The 13,962-nt window shown below is 34.4% G+C and overlaps 3 protein-coding genes across 13 annotated transcripts; 2 read left to right on the forward strand and 1 right to left on the reverse strand.

Annotated features, from left to right (window-relative positions):
* Window positions 1-2,660: 2,660 nt before the first annotated feature.
* LOC121131635 (uncharacterized) lies at window positions 2,661-5,456 on the forward strand. Its single transcript, XM_040727006.2, has 3 exons — window positions 2,661-4,152; window positions 4,219-4,816; window positions 4,880-5,456. The coding sequence occupies exons 1-3, from the start codon at window positions 3,552-3,554 to the stop codon at window positions 5,325-5,327; spliced, it is 1,647 nt and encodes a 548-aa protein (XP_040582940.1). The 5' UTR covers window positions 2,661-3,551; the 3' UTR covers window positions 5,328-5,456.
* Window positions 5,457-5,627: 171 nt separating this feature from the next.
* Window positions 5,628-8,790, reverse strand: Gale (UDP-galactose 4'-epimerase). 10 transcript variants are annotated; one of them, XM_040727066.2, is made up of 7 exons: window positions 8,511-8,790; window positions 7,306-7,457; window positions 6,860-6,978; window positions 6,513-6,803; window positions 6,318-6,449; window positions 6,090-6,273; window positions 5,628-6,035 (listed from the first exon to the last, which is right to left on the reverse strand). In XM_040727066.2, exons 2-7 carry the CDS (start codon window positions 7,433-7,435, stop codon window positions 5,800-5,802), a joined length of 1,092 nt encoding a protein of 363 aa, XP_040583000.1. In that variant the 5' UTR covers window positions 7,436-7,457; window positions 8,511-8,790; the 3' UTR covers window positions 5,628-5,799. The 10 variants fall into 10 exon arrangements, with proteins under 10 accessions (XP_040583000.1, XP_071750020.1, XP_071750023.1 ...); XM_071893919.1 differs by having other exon boundaries at window positions 6,860-6,975; window positions 8,511-8,642; XM_071893922.1 differs by having other exon boundaries at window positions 6,336-6,449; window positions 8,511-8,635.
* A 1,133-nt stretch (window positions 8,791-9,923) lies between these two features.
* On the forward strand, window positions 9,924-13,628 carry LOC121131646 (WD repeat-containing protein 37). Of its 2 annotated transcripts, XM_040727024.2 has the most exons (7): window positions 9,924-10,087; window positions 11,305-11,452; window positions 11,566-11,861; window positions 11,917-12,496; window positions 12,563-12,848; window positions 12,902-13,067; window positions 13,122-13,628. In XM_040727024.2, exons 3-7 carry the CDS (start codon window positions 11,690-11,692, stop codon window positions 13,475-13,477), a joined length of 1,560 nt encoding a protein of 519 aa, XP_040582958.1. In that variant the 5' UTR covers window positions 9,924-10,087; window positions 11,305-11,452; window positions 11,566-11,689; the 3' UTR covers window positions 13,478-13,628. The 2 variants fall into 2 exon arrangements, with proteins under 2 accessions (XP_040582958.1, XP_040582956.1); XM_040727022.2 differs by having other exon boundaries at window positions 9,924-11,452.
* The last annotated feature ends 334 nt before the right edge of the window (window positions 13,629-13,962 follow it).

The following is a 13,962-nucleotide window of genomic DNA, read 5'->3' on the forward strand; positions in this document are numbered from 1 at the left end:
AAGGTACAAGAATAAATCTATATATTAAATGTGAATGTCTGTGTGTGTGTATGTCCTTCAATCAAGGCTGTACCATTGAATGAATTGCGGTGAAATTTTTTTATTTAGGTTCTTATGACTCCAGAAACGGTCCTGGTAATTTTTTTTTGGTCTTTTGGGCCATGGCGGCCTTTAAATAACATTTTTTGGACTTTAACTGTACAATCTGAGGTCCGGGTTATATTTTGGATATTAGACAGTTTCTTTGATGCACAGGGAGCAGCGGTAGAAGAATGTAACCTGCCTTAAGGTCCAGCAGTCCACAACCCGTGGACTGGGTGTATTCCAGAAGATTAGAGGGTTCTTGGTCGTTAGAAATGCGGTGGTGGGGCAGTTTAAACTGCCTTGAGGCTCAGTACTTTACCTGTACAACCTGAGAGCTAGGGTGTATTTTGGGATATTAGAAGGTTCCTTGGTGCTCAGGGAAGGGGCGGCAGAGAAATTTAAATGTCTTAGGCCCAGCAGTTCACCTGCACAACCTATGGGCTGGGTTTTACTATAAAATATTAGTAGGGTTACTTGGTGCGTAGAAGCACGGCGGCGGTAGAGTTTAAACTGTATTTTGGCTTCAGTAATTCACCTGAATAGCCTGAGAGTGGGGGTGAATTTTGGAATATTAAGAGGGTTTCTTGATGCTCAAGAAAGAGGTGGTGAAGAAATTTAACTTAACCCGGGCCCGTAGTTCACCTGCACAACCCGTTAGCTCGGATGTATTATAATTTATAACATATTAACCTTGGACCCTACAAATGTGTCGGCAGTAGAGTTTAAACTGTATTTCGGCCCAGTACTTCTACTGTACAACCTCACAACTGGCGTGTATTTTGCGATATTATGACTTATAAAGTTATAACTGATGATGGACAAGGTGCTCCATGAAGACATGGACAGTTTGATTGACACCTTTGCGTCAAGGAAAGAGAGGAAAAACTTCTTCTAATCATGATAAAGAACACATGCATTTTTTTCAAACACATCACCACGTATACATGCGAGTTAAGAACATCAAGACTTGTGAACATAATTTATTTTCTGTGGATGTAACCGTTTCATGGTACATTATAATCTCGTTCATTATCTTCATCCGTTATTATTTTAAAAATATTTAAGGAGGTTTAAATTGTTTGACTTAATTGTATAGTTCAAAAATTTTCTCTCATTCTTGCACCGTGCATATTATACTCCATTATACTCCTTCCTTTATGAATAGGTCGGCATTGACTTTCCGTCTAGAGTTTTTCCTTTTAATTTTATTTTTCCCAATGTTTGCCTGAAGAAAATAATGGTCAGACAGTCCATTGGACGATATTCTTGCAAGATTTAATCTATGCTGTAGCATTTGCCCTGTTTAAATATCCCACGTTCACCACTGAAAAGCAACCGTTCACCCTTGTAAAGCGGACCGAAAACTGGTACCAAACTGAACCTGTATAAAAAAGAACTGCGACCGGACTCCAGACCAATAAAGCTGAACCGAAACCCAACCCGTTGAAATGAAAGAACCAAGACCGACACCGATAGAACCGCTGAACCTGGCATACCCTTGGTTATAATTCGTCTCCTCAAGAATAAAAAAACGATTATAACAGCTTAAGAAAATAAAAAAAACACTGTTCAGGTTGCATACCAAAAATGCAGGCTAAGGATTTACAACCTACTATATAATAGCCATGATTAAAAAAGTGTCATCTATTAACATGCTAAAGTACTGTGTAATTTTTTTCAACCGTTGATTTATCTACTTTTACCCAAGGTTAATAGAAATATTTATATTTTTTTACATATAAATTAATGGCATCCTGCACGTTGATTAAATCGAAATTTTGTTGAACTGGAATTAAGTTTTATTCAAAAGTTAGCAAAGAAGGAAAAATCCAACATTAAGAGGAGATTATGACGTGATTGGCAAATATACTACCATTTAATTTTGGTTTTTTTTTGGTTTTTTTTTAAAGCTAAGACTTAGAAATGGATGACGATTGAACTGTACTCGTGATTGCTTTCAGTAAAATAAAAAACAGTCGACATTTAGTTAAAGGTTTATATGTAATGTTTCATATTTATTTAGTACATTACATAATGTGATACCGTTCCGGTTCTTGAACCGCTAGATCAAGTTGGCAAAGTGTATTGTGCTCTTTATGAAGTTATTTTCTAATTCGAATTAAAGAAAAAAATTGAATGCAAGATATTTAAGATGATGAATATTTTCAATTTAAATTCTAATATTATAATAACTAAGTAGGGTCCTCAAAATATATTAAACCAAGGAAGTCTATAGCTAATTAAAGATTTCCTTGATTAAACTGATCAAGATAATGTTTTAACTAAAGACAAAAAAAAAAATACTATGACACCATAATAATTATATATTTTAGCAAACGTTTTAATTATATTAATGTGCTTAATTAACAGTAGTTCTTATATATTTCATCTATCATGAGGGGCGGGGGATCGTTTTTGTGCTTTTATTTTTACTTTTCACAACTTCAGGAAGGTTAATATTAATATAGAGAACATACGTTTTCAATATAACCTGACATTAATACTTAATAATAATCAAGTAAAATTAGACTGAGTTAATATTTACTAATTAAAAAATACCCATTGTTTTTAAATAGGAATTCTATAAGCATCTAGATGTATCTAAAGTAAGTCATACCTCCTCTAAGAAAATTAATAAATAGGGCACGACAGAATTTAAAATGCGCCTGAACGATGGTCAATGACTCAGCCATTCATCATAATAAATAATAACCTATACAATTGATATAAGAATAAATGAGAATGATGAAAATAAATAAGAAGCTACAAGATTTTTCTTTAAGAAGATAATGTTGTCGAAGGTCCTTTCGAATGGAAATGAATACCCCCTGTGAAGTGGATAACTTTAAAAATTGATTTCTATAAAATATTAGTATGTGCACTAATATTTTAGTTGAATAAAATACATGGTTGCTACAAGCAACATGTCTACTTGAATCTGCAAATAAAGCAGAATAGGCAGGATTTAAACACTTATAATTTATAAAATTACATGAAAAGCTGCTTACACGTACGTGGACAATATAATATTCCACACTCTCTGTAACTTAATAAGAAACAAAGAGAGGAGCTCGAGAATAGGTGAGATTTGTAAGGAATAAAAAAAGAAACGTGCCAAGAGTGAAAATTGATACTTATCATCGAAAACAAAGAGTTCTCCACAAATTGTCAAATCCCGTTGGTGTATGTATTTTTAAGAATGGAATAATCGAATAACAAAGGAGTTTGAAAGAAGTTTCAAGTTATGGAGCCATAAACTGCGACAAGGGCTTTGATTGGAGGGAATAAATTGTTTTGCGCAAAGGGTCCTCTTCCACTTTTGAATTTGATTTAATGACGATTGCTAGTAGTAAAAACTAAATACAACAAAAGTTTTATAGGAAAAGACGGCGAGTCTTACGGGCTTATGGGCCTCTATGCTCAAGTGACGAAATTCAATTTGAAATTTTAAGTTACTCATCAAAGAAATGAGAAACCTATATTTCTGGGTCCTCCAATTGGTTTTGGTTCCTTTGGGCATTCGTGGGGAATTCATGCTCGGGGATCATGGAGAGGTCGATTCACTCATGCGAGAAGGGAAATTACAATATGAGCTTATTCAGTCTGGAGCCAAACTTCCGAAATATGGGAAATGTTGGTTAGACGCTCTTGAAGATCTTCACAATGGATGTGCGACTCTGTCTGACGATGTCCAGAGTCGCATCGCCCTGAAATTTACAAATTGTTTCTTAGAAAAGGCGGGCCTGAATACTTATCCCTGTCCTGATGAGGAGCCCATTCGAGAATGTCTTCGTAATGTGGATCATAATGCATTTACGGCCTATAGTAATTTCTTTATGCATTGCCGCTCAATGTGCTACTTCGTTATGAGCCAAGTTTGGCACAAATCCACGGAAAATCGTATCCATCATCTTGGAGAAGCCTCTGAGGAGGCCATTTCTACGTTTCAACGTTTTTCAGATGAAATGAAAGAGGTGCAAAAAAAGAATCTTGACTTTCAAAGGTCCATGTTGGAGAATGGAACACTCCTCAATCAGGCATTGGTAGCCTCTAGAACGAGTGTCAAGGGTAAGTTTCCTACTAAACTTCCATTCACGGGAGAAACTTCTTAGATATATGTCTTCATTTCTATAGATATGCTCACTGAGTTCCGATCCTCAACTGATGAACAACGCTCCATGATCTTTGAAATATTTGATCGTGTATCCCAATTGCAGAATCTCGTTTTAAGTGAAGTATCTTGGATCTATGCTATAGTCTTTTATGGTGGATCCCTTCTCTTAGTGTATGTTCTTACTGCCACCAAACGAACTGCCGAGGCTCGTCTCTGGTTATTTATTATCATAAGTATTAATTTTGGAATTGAACGAACTGTCACATCCATGAGTCTTCCTTCCAATGGAGACTTTGTTGCCCAGATTCGAGATGATCTCAGTACAAAGCTATATGAGCGAGTCTGGAATGTCCGGAAAGTTTGTTCTCTCATGTGTTTGCTTACCCTAATTTACTTCGCAGTGAAATTCAAAGACTATAATAAAATCAATAATATATTACTCGAGGATATAAGGAGGCAGAATCTAGAGCTCAAACAATTAATGGAGGCTCGAAGCTTTAGTTTGAGTCACGCTACGGCTGATATTACCGACAATGCCTTAATCTCTTACACAAATGAAAGTAATTTTTCTGGAAAGTGCTATGATGATGAAGAAGATGACAATACCTCAGTGGATAGGTTAGATTAATCTTCTTTTTATTTGTCCCATCATATTTTGTTTAACATTTTCCTTCTTTATAGCTATAATTCTTTTGAAACTGATAGAACTTTCAATGTATCAAAGATTATTGATATCTCAGACTCTGATACTGCATGTGAAAATGAAGAAACTGAACTAGGAGATGGGGAAATATCAATTTACGAAGGAGATCTAATACTCTCCAAGTCTTATGCAAATAATATGAATTCTATTCATGAAAATGAAGTTCCTACATCTGAACGTAAGAGGCCATCGAGGATGCCTGTCACTGAACGACACGGATATAATCTACGATCGCGACGTACGCTCTCTTGGAATAAAGAAGAGTGGGATAATCCCATTTTGGACTCTGAGAGCCCTAATACATTTGCAAAATTGGTGAATAATATGGCTCATATTCACAAACAACGGTCAGATCAATTTAAAAAGTGTTTGGAAACTCGGATGGTAGATCCTTTTAAGGATAAATATTCGTCAGACGATGATTAAGTAAAAAGTTTCCTTGCTCACCATTGGCTTGTCCATACTCCTAATTCATTCTTTTATAATATATAGATTATAAAGTTTAATTTCATTTTTTCCATAATGAATAAATATATTATTAGCGTTAACAAATAAGACACTGCTCTACATATTTTCCTAATTCCCTTCAAAAATAACAATTTTTCATCAAGAATGAGGGAATATGTACTGTTAAGTACGTACAACCCGTAATTATTTTTTAACGTTAGGTAGCTTCTATTCAAATCTTAAAGAAAGAAGACTATTTTTAGTAAAGTAAAACACTAGTTATATTAAGTATTTATTATTTGAAGAAGCCTTAAAAACACATAGGTGTACATACATTCACATACCATCACAGTTTGATTGCTAGTTTTTCTTTGCTTCTTAAAATAAGAAAAAAATTACCGGTTTCACGAAAAAAAAAAAAATATTTCACAAGATAAAACAAATACATGATTTATTTGGATGATGGACTTGGAGTGTATCCAGAGGGGTTTTGAGATTGCCAAGTCCACATATCCTTGCACATGTCCAATAGTGAATAATTTGATTTGAAATTGAGGTTTTCTTTGGCTAATTCACATTTGGCATAACAAGAGGAAACGTCTCCAGGTCTTCGGGCAGCGAACTCAAATGGAATTTTTTTTCCGGAAGCTTTTTCGAATGCCTCAATGACTTGAAGAACACTGGATCCTAAATTATTATAAATACATGAAGCATTACATTTTTAAAGGTACATAGGTCAACCTTTTCCTGTTCCAAGATTGTAAATTGAAACTCCTTGTTGCTCAGGTTTAAGGAGTTCATTAATAGCTAACGCATGCCCCTTAGCTAAATCCATAATGTGTATATAGTCTCTTACTCCGGTTCCGTCCTCCGTATCATAGTCATTTCCATACACAGTCAGCTTGTCTCTTCTACCTACTGCAACCTACAATTTTTTATTTGATTTTATTATCCATAAGCAATTATTACCATTTTTAAAAAAATTACTTGTGCAACAAAGGGTAGAAGATTGTTCGGAATACCCTGTGGATCTTCTCCAATTTTACCTGAAGGATGAGCACCCACTGGGTTGAAGTAACGTAGAATCATTGTTCCCCAGTCCTTAGTTTATTGTTTTTTTAAGATAGAAAAATGTACAAATATTTTAATTATTTTTCACGTTACCTTGTTGGCATTACAAACATCCTTCATGATCTCTTCCATGAAGTATTTAGTTTTCCCATAAGGATTTGTACATGCTCCAACGGGATGCATTTCATCTACTGGCAAGTATTGAGGATCTCCATATACTGTGGCTGATGAAGAGAAAACAATCTTTTTCACTCCATACTCCATCATTAAATCCATTAAATTTGCACTTCCGGTAACATTATTGGAGTAATACATCAAAGGAAGTCGACAAGATTCTCCAACGGCCTTAAGAGCCGCAAAGTGTACAACACAATCTATGTTATACTAGAAAATAAAATTATCTATAGTATTAGTAGAACTTCACTTGAAATGAAGCTTACTTTTTCAAAGAGAGGGACCAATGTTGCCTTATCAGTGAGGTCAGCCTCATGGAAGGAAAGGGTCTTCCCTGTTATCTCCTCAACTCGACACAAACTTTCAGGATAAGAGTTATGTTCTGCTAGAAGGCAATAAAAATAAATTAGGATATCACATTTCTGAAATATAAATATGAAAATTGTCATGAATGTTTGATGTAAATTAATTACAACTGTCTATTGACTTCCTCTTCTTTTTACCGACACGTTGTGTGGAAAAGTTGACGAAATTTGGTATTGACATAATTTGATTATGTATTTTTTGAAAGATCAAACTTTAAGAACTTTCTTTGTTTCTTTCTCTTTGAATGAATAATTATTAAGAATGAAGGTAATGTCCTCAATATCAGACCAATAATAGGTTCAATTAAAATAATAAAGGAGTGAGAGATGAAAGCAAAATAGTTTACCTTGGACGCAATTAACAAAGTTATCCACAGCAACGATATTGTAGTCCTGGATTAAAAGCTCCAGAACACAGTGTGATCCCACATACCCTCCAGCTCCAGTAACTAACACAGTTTTACCTTTTCCAGACATTTTGACTTGGGTAATCAATGGTCTAAGAGATAAAACAATAATGAACACAGATAAAAATTAAGTATCCCTTTTCCACCAAAAAGTGGCCCCTCGTCTCTCTCTCACTACTACGATGGATCATTAATTTATTAGTTTCCAACACTAAATCATTTCTTCTGATACGTGTAGAAGTATTACTATTACATTAGTAGTAGAGATGATAAAAAGAGAAGCATATTGTTTAGATTAAGTAATTAAATTTACAATTGACGTAGGTAATTTCTAGATGACACAAGTTCAATTATGTGTATATAAACAGTACACGCCTACGAACAAGATTTAATAATGTACATATCGAGTGTTTAATAAAGGATGTGTACGTTTGATTCAGACTTGCTAATAAAAAAATATAGGCATCCATCCAAAAAGATGCAATTATTGAGAATATTATCTAGACAGTTAAGTTTGTGCATTGCAATTTGTCAGTATATCAATCAGAGTCACAGACTATGTTTTCATTCATTCTTCCAAGGAATTTGAACAATCCTTAGATACGTTCAAGAGCCCTGAATCACTTATCTTAGACTTATCATAATTCATAACAAATCACTCATCAGAAAGGGTAATTTCATTAATTAATGTAAATTAGGATTTGAGATGGATAGTTAGTGTAACGATAGTTGTAAGTCGGTATTTTTTTTTTTTTTTTTTTTGCTACTTACCTACGGCAATACAATAATAAGGAATAAATATGCTTATAAATTTAAATATAAAATATTTATAAGTTACTTGACTCTTATATACTGATAGGCTGGAAGGGTCCTCATGTCAGATGAGCAATGGAATGAGAACCATTCTCGAAAAAACTCTAATTGTCTGTATTACTACAATCACTTATCATAATATTATTAACTATAAGAAAATAAACACTGCCACTGGGAGTACCAAAGAGTAGCTAGAAGAAGAGGCATGACTCATGAGAGACGTGGTATTATGTAAGTTGTACGACTGCTCGAAACAATAGCTTTCTATTTATTTGGTATCTCGGCCTCCAAGTGAATACAAAAAGGTTAATAATATATCTTATTATACACACTTGCTAAATATTAATGAACTATCTCAGCGGCCGGCTACACAATCGTCTATGCACTATATTGAGGAGATTTTAATCTGGATTCTTATTTCAAATTATAGTCTCAAGATTGATTTATTAACTGAACGACTACAAATTTTGTGTTACGAATGATGGCATAATAAATAATATATGATTTCCCCTCTTTATCTTTTATTAATTATATTTCTTATGGCGGTTGCATGCTTAATATATTCGAAGCAAGGCTAAGTCGTTGCGTTGCAACAGGTAGCTACTGAGTTGTAAGTTGAAGATACGCAAATATATAATAATATGAAAAAGAAACATAATGAGTGTTACTAAGTAACACAGAGTCTTGATAACCGTTTATACTAGCAGCAACATTTTAATTATATACACATTTATAAAGTCAAAAATAAAACATATTATAACAACTAATGAATATAATTGAGATTAAAGTTTAGAGTCCTTTCCAAAAACGATCTCAAATTGCTCTTTATCCACTATTCCCCCCTTTTGTGTACTGATGAACATTTTCCTATAGTCTTTATGGTAGAAATGAACGTTCCATAGAATCTTGGATACATCTGCCCCAGACTCGGATATAGGCATTATTTCCTCAAGTGGAATTATGAAATTATTTCGGTGGCCCATGAGGGATAAATGTGATATCTTGACACTAAGAAAAGAAATTACCAACAAACATTTTATATGTATTGAGTTGCTCTAATTTGTGCCTTTTGGAAAAATCAGGAATGAGAGTTGACCAATGAACTGTGAGACATGCTCATGAAGTTCAATCCTTGTATGTATGTGCATATAACATTATTCATTAAGCTATGATACACAAACTAAGGCAATTCAATAAAGCAACATATGCCTGGAGAAATCCTTTTGATCAATATACACCATCCCGATGATTCGACGGAAATATTCACCAAAACCAAATACAAGGCAAATGGCCGCAAATGAAATGGACGTCACAGCCAGAGCGTTTTCTGGATGAATAGATCCAGTTAGGGCTCCGTACCAATAAGGAGGAACAAGTAACAATGTCAATCCCGTTTGATATATCTTGAATCGAACAGAGAATCTTGCAAGAGGAATAAATGGATTCCGATAAATGAGTTTAAAGTCATTGTTACAAGGGACGGGTTCGGCAGCAGTAGCAGAAGAAGCTTTCCGAGGGAGTAGTAACGTCAACCTGGAGCCGTTGAGGTATCGTCTACTCCGTAGTAAGGAATACATGAGTTGCATTATACAAACAGAGGTAGGCAATAGGTAAAAAAAAAGACTTGAAGGCCTTTTAGTTTTATTTAATAGTTCGAGAAGAGTCTTTAGTACGAATTTTGACAGTGTATATATGAGCGCTCGAGGTTTGTCAGTTTGTGATGTAAAATAAATATTACATTAATCAGTTGTGACTTGTGAGTTGTGGTGTAATTATTATATATTAAATACTTTTTGTACATACATATTGATAGTGACAACGTGACTGAAACGTCATTCGGGAGAACTTATTAAATGTCCAAAAGGGGAAAAAAATAATCATTTGAATCAGGGAACACTGAAATGAATATGTATGGACGTCTCTAGCTTGATTAGTTTTGCAGAATTGATTAAAAATTGGGAGACACTTTCAAAGAAACATGGAGGGGGTATATCTTCCGATACATTTAATATCGCCCTTCAAACATCCATAGGAATAATCCATTTTGCTATGTATTTACTAAATAAAAATAAAGTTATATTTATTTTTCTTCGTAAAATTAATTCGGACCCAATAGAAAGGCGTTTTGGGGGGGTATAGACAACTGGCTACTGGAAATTACTATATCAGTTGTCCACAGTTTTTTGAGGCTGAGAAAATAAAATTGTTTTAGCCTCTTTTTAAAATCAATATCATCAATTTAAGTCGATACAAAAGAATCTAATTATTCAAGTGAAGAAGATGTTTCTACATTTATCAGCCTTATATCTTCCAATTCTGCAATAGAATTAGATTCACTTAAAGGTCTAGAGCCGCTCATTTATTTTTTATGTGGCTATGTTACCCATTCTATTTTAAAAACGTTAAATCGGGAGTGTGTCACCAAGTTCTTATCTTCGGATGAAGATATTATTTTCTCAATGGATGATTCGGGAAATACCAAGAATTAGTCTCCTTCGTAAATGAAATTAATAGAGGTGGTCTAAAAAAGCCCGGTGATGTAATCTATATTTTTGGAGGACATCTTTGTGAACTGTTACAACATATTTTTTCAAATAAAGAAAGGTGAAATGTTATTTTATCTATGGCTACTCCACGAAGTGTTTTTGTAAAAGGTGCACGAAGATATTTTGGTTATAATCATCGTCATAGCAGCACATTCTTTAATCAAATTGAACCAAAAATGTTTAATATGTTAGTAAAAATTTTTGTGTCTGAAGCAAACAACTATCTTTATGTAAATAAAAAAAGAAAAGTGCTCGCAAAAATTCTTCTAATATACTAAAAAAATTTCAAAGCTGAAATCAGATTGAATAGTGAATTATCTCCTTTTTTCTTCAATGTCATTTGTATCTTGTACATATTATATTTGTTTCATTATAAAATTAAGTTCAATTAAAATTATGTGTCAAGTTTTCAATAAAAAAATGAAATAGTTTAAAAGGGTAAATTATGACTTATGAGTTATAAACTTATAGCTTATGAGCTGTTGAAGTTTCAATTTACTGCATTTACATTAATTCATTTGCACTCTAGTAAAAAAAAAAGCGCACGCCAAAAAAAGATATCGTTCCATATTCATTTCAGTGTTCCCTGGCTAGCTGGCCCGAGGAGATAACTATAAGTTGAGAACCTCAACAACAAATTCTTAATAAAATTATATATATAGAATTAAATAAATAGCTCTCCTAACAATTGTGCGTGTCCTCCCTTTTGGAACTTACATTACTAATAAGTAATAAGTATTACCATAATTTAATAGTGAAGTTAAAGTATTGTATTGATATTCATTCTAATACTATTAATTATACTATTTCATTTATGATTTATTTGTTATCTTACTCGGAGCTGCAAGACTGAATTTATCAATCGACAATCATACAACGGAAGCAGCCTTGAATATCTTTGGTGCTCTCTCTCCCCTCCCTCCTCAGAAATCTCTGTCTAATCCTTAATCCATCCATGACTCAAAATGGAGAATCAAGGAACTTATTTTACTCATCATCATCAGCAGACTTATCCTGGATTACCGCCTAAAGCAAAGGCCCGTTTGTACTCCCTCTTCAAGGAATTGGAAAAGGAGTTTGATGCTCTTTATATGGAGAACGCGTCTCTGAGACATAAAGTATCCGAGTTGGAGAAGGGTGAGTGGGGAGGGAATAAATAATGATTAATTTTTGAAGTCTTAATCTTCCACAGGCGGGTGTTTTTATGAAGAGGATAAGCTGGAAGAACCAGATGACAAGAATAATGTTCTCAAGTCCTTCACCAAAAACACAGCCTTTAAAACGCGTCATAAACTTAAAGCTCACACCTCAAAGATTGTATCCAGCTTCAAGACACCGTCTGTTTCTTGCTCCCTTATTGGAAAGTTTAAGGCTCACCGTGATGGTCTCTGGGATGTTGATGTTTCATGCTTTAATAACTTCCCTGTTATTGGAACTGCATCCGTTGATAAAACGGCTCGTGTTTGGAGTGTAGAGTCAGGAAAATGTCTTCTAACTTATGATGGTCATGAAGGATCGGTAAATGGAATATCCTTTCATCCAAATCAAGACCTTGTCATGACTGCCTCAGGTGACGGCACCGCACATGTATGGCGGAGAAGTATTGGAAACGGAAATCCTTCTCTTGCATCCTCCTCCAACAATAACAATAATAGTAATAATATCATCAACAACAGTTCAAATCCACCATCTGGGTATTTCGTCTATTCTAGTGGAGATGATTCCGAATCATCTGATGAAGGTCTCTTAACTTTGACGTCTCTCCATAATCGGTAGGAGATTTCGGCTTCTGAGAGTTGCATTCATTTGAAAGTTGCATTTCTATTCTATTTGGTTAGCATTGTCAAAAATCCGGTGACGTCATTAACAGGTCATTCTGGAACTGTAATCTCATGTCAATGGTTTGGGGATAGTCAAGCTGTAACTGCTTCGTGGGATCGTACTGGAAACCTCTATGATATCAATGCGGGAGGGGTTCTTATACAAACCCTAGCCGGGCATGACGATGAACTAACGCATGTCACTTGTCATCCTACTAAGCGTCTTATTGCAACCTCTAGTCGAGACTCTACTTTTCGCCTCTGGGATTTTCGTGAAACAATTCATTCTGTTTCCGTTTTTCAGGTTTGTGAAATTATGTAAAGCCAGTTCCCTTACGCATATGCATTCATACATAGGGACACACAGAGTCTGTCACTTGTGCTGTATTCGCACGCTCGGATCAGATAGTCTCCGGTTCTGATGATCGTTCAGTAAAAGTTTGGGATCTTCGCAATATGAGAGCTCCAACTATAAATATTCAAACTTCGTCCCCTGTAAATAGACTCTCAGTATCTAGCTCAGGTTCATTTCTAGTTGTTCATATTATCACAAAATGTATTTAATTTCCTTATTTAGGCATTATTGCTATCCCTCATGACAATCGGCACATAGTGCTGTACGATCTTAACACTCCAAGCCAAAAGTTACTCCGTCTACCTCGAGAGTTTTCTAAATCGCACCACCGTCTTGTCACAGCCGCAAAATGGGCATGTACAAACCCTGAAATGGATTACCAATGGAAATGTAAGGCTAATTTATTCACCACTGGTTTCGATCGACTTGCATTAGGATGGTGCATCAAAGGTGTTCCATCTCTTAGTGCTAAGGAGGACCTAAGTAGGGATATGCCTGGTTTCTCAGGGGGGTCAACTCATCGATCCCATAAAATTGCAGAAGTTAGTAAATCTATTCCAACAAGTATTGTTGGTTGATAAATATTTTTGGTGGAATTTAAAGGAGAAGACTTATACAGTGCCTTAATGTGACGTCCAATGTTAATTTATTATCTAGAGCTATTCTTATGAAAAAATATATTATACTATAGCTATTTTGATGGAAAAAAATACAACCAAAATTACATTATATTTATTATTACCTATATAATTTTAACTACCTTTATAGAACTGCACTTTAATATAACTGATATTTACATATACTATATATATATTCAATGTACATAGATGAATTGTTGCTCTTACGTAAACTTCCATCCATCTCAATTTACGGTATTTTGCAATTCTAGTGTCTAACTAATTGATTCTAACTGAGTATGTGAAATGTTTCATTATTTCACGTCATACAAAAAAAAAAAAAAATCTTGCTAATAAACATATGTACTCATTTTTTAAAAAGCTTTTCCCCCATAAGTACAGCTTTTGACGACGATGAAATTTACTCTCCAATAGGTTCAAGCCGT

This window comes from Lepeophtheirus salmonis, chromosome 1 (assembly GCF_016086655.4).
Source record: "Lepeophtheirus salmonis chromosome 1, UVic_Lsal_1.4, whole genome shotgun sequence".
NCBI lineage: Eukaryota > Metazoa > Arthropoda > Copepoda > Siphonostomatoida > Caligidae > Lepeophtheirus > Lepeophtheirus salmonis.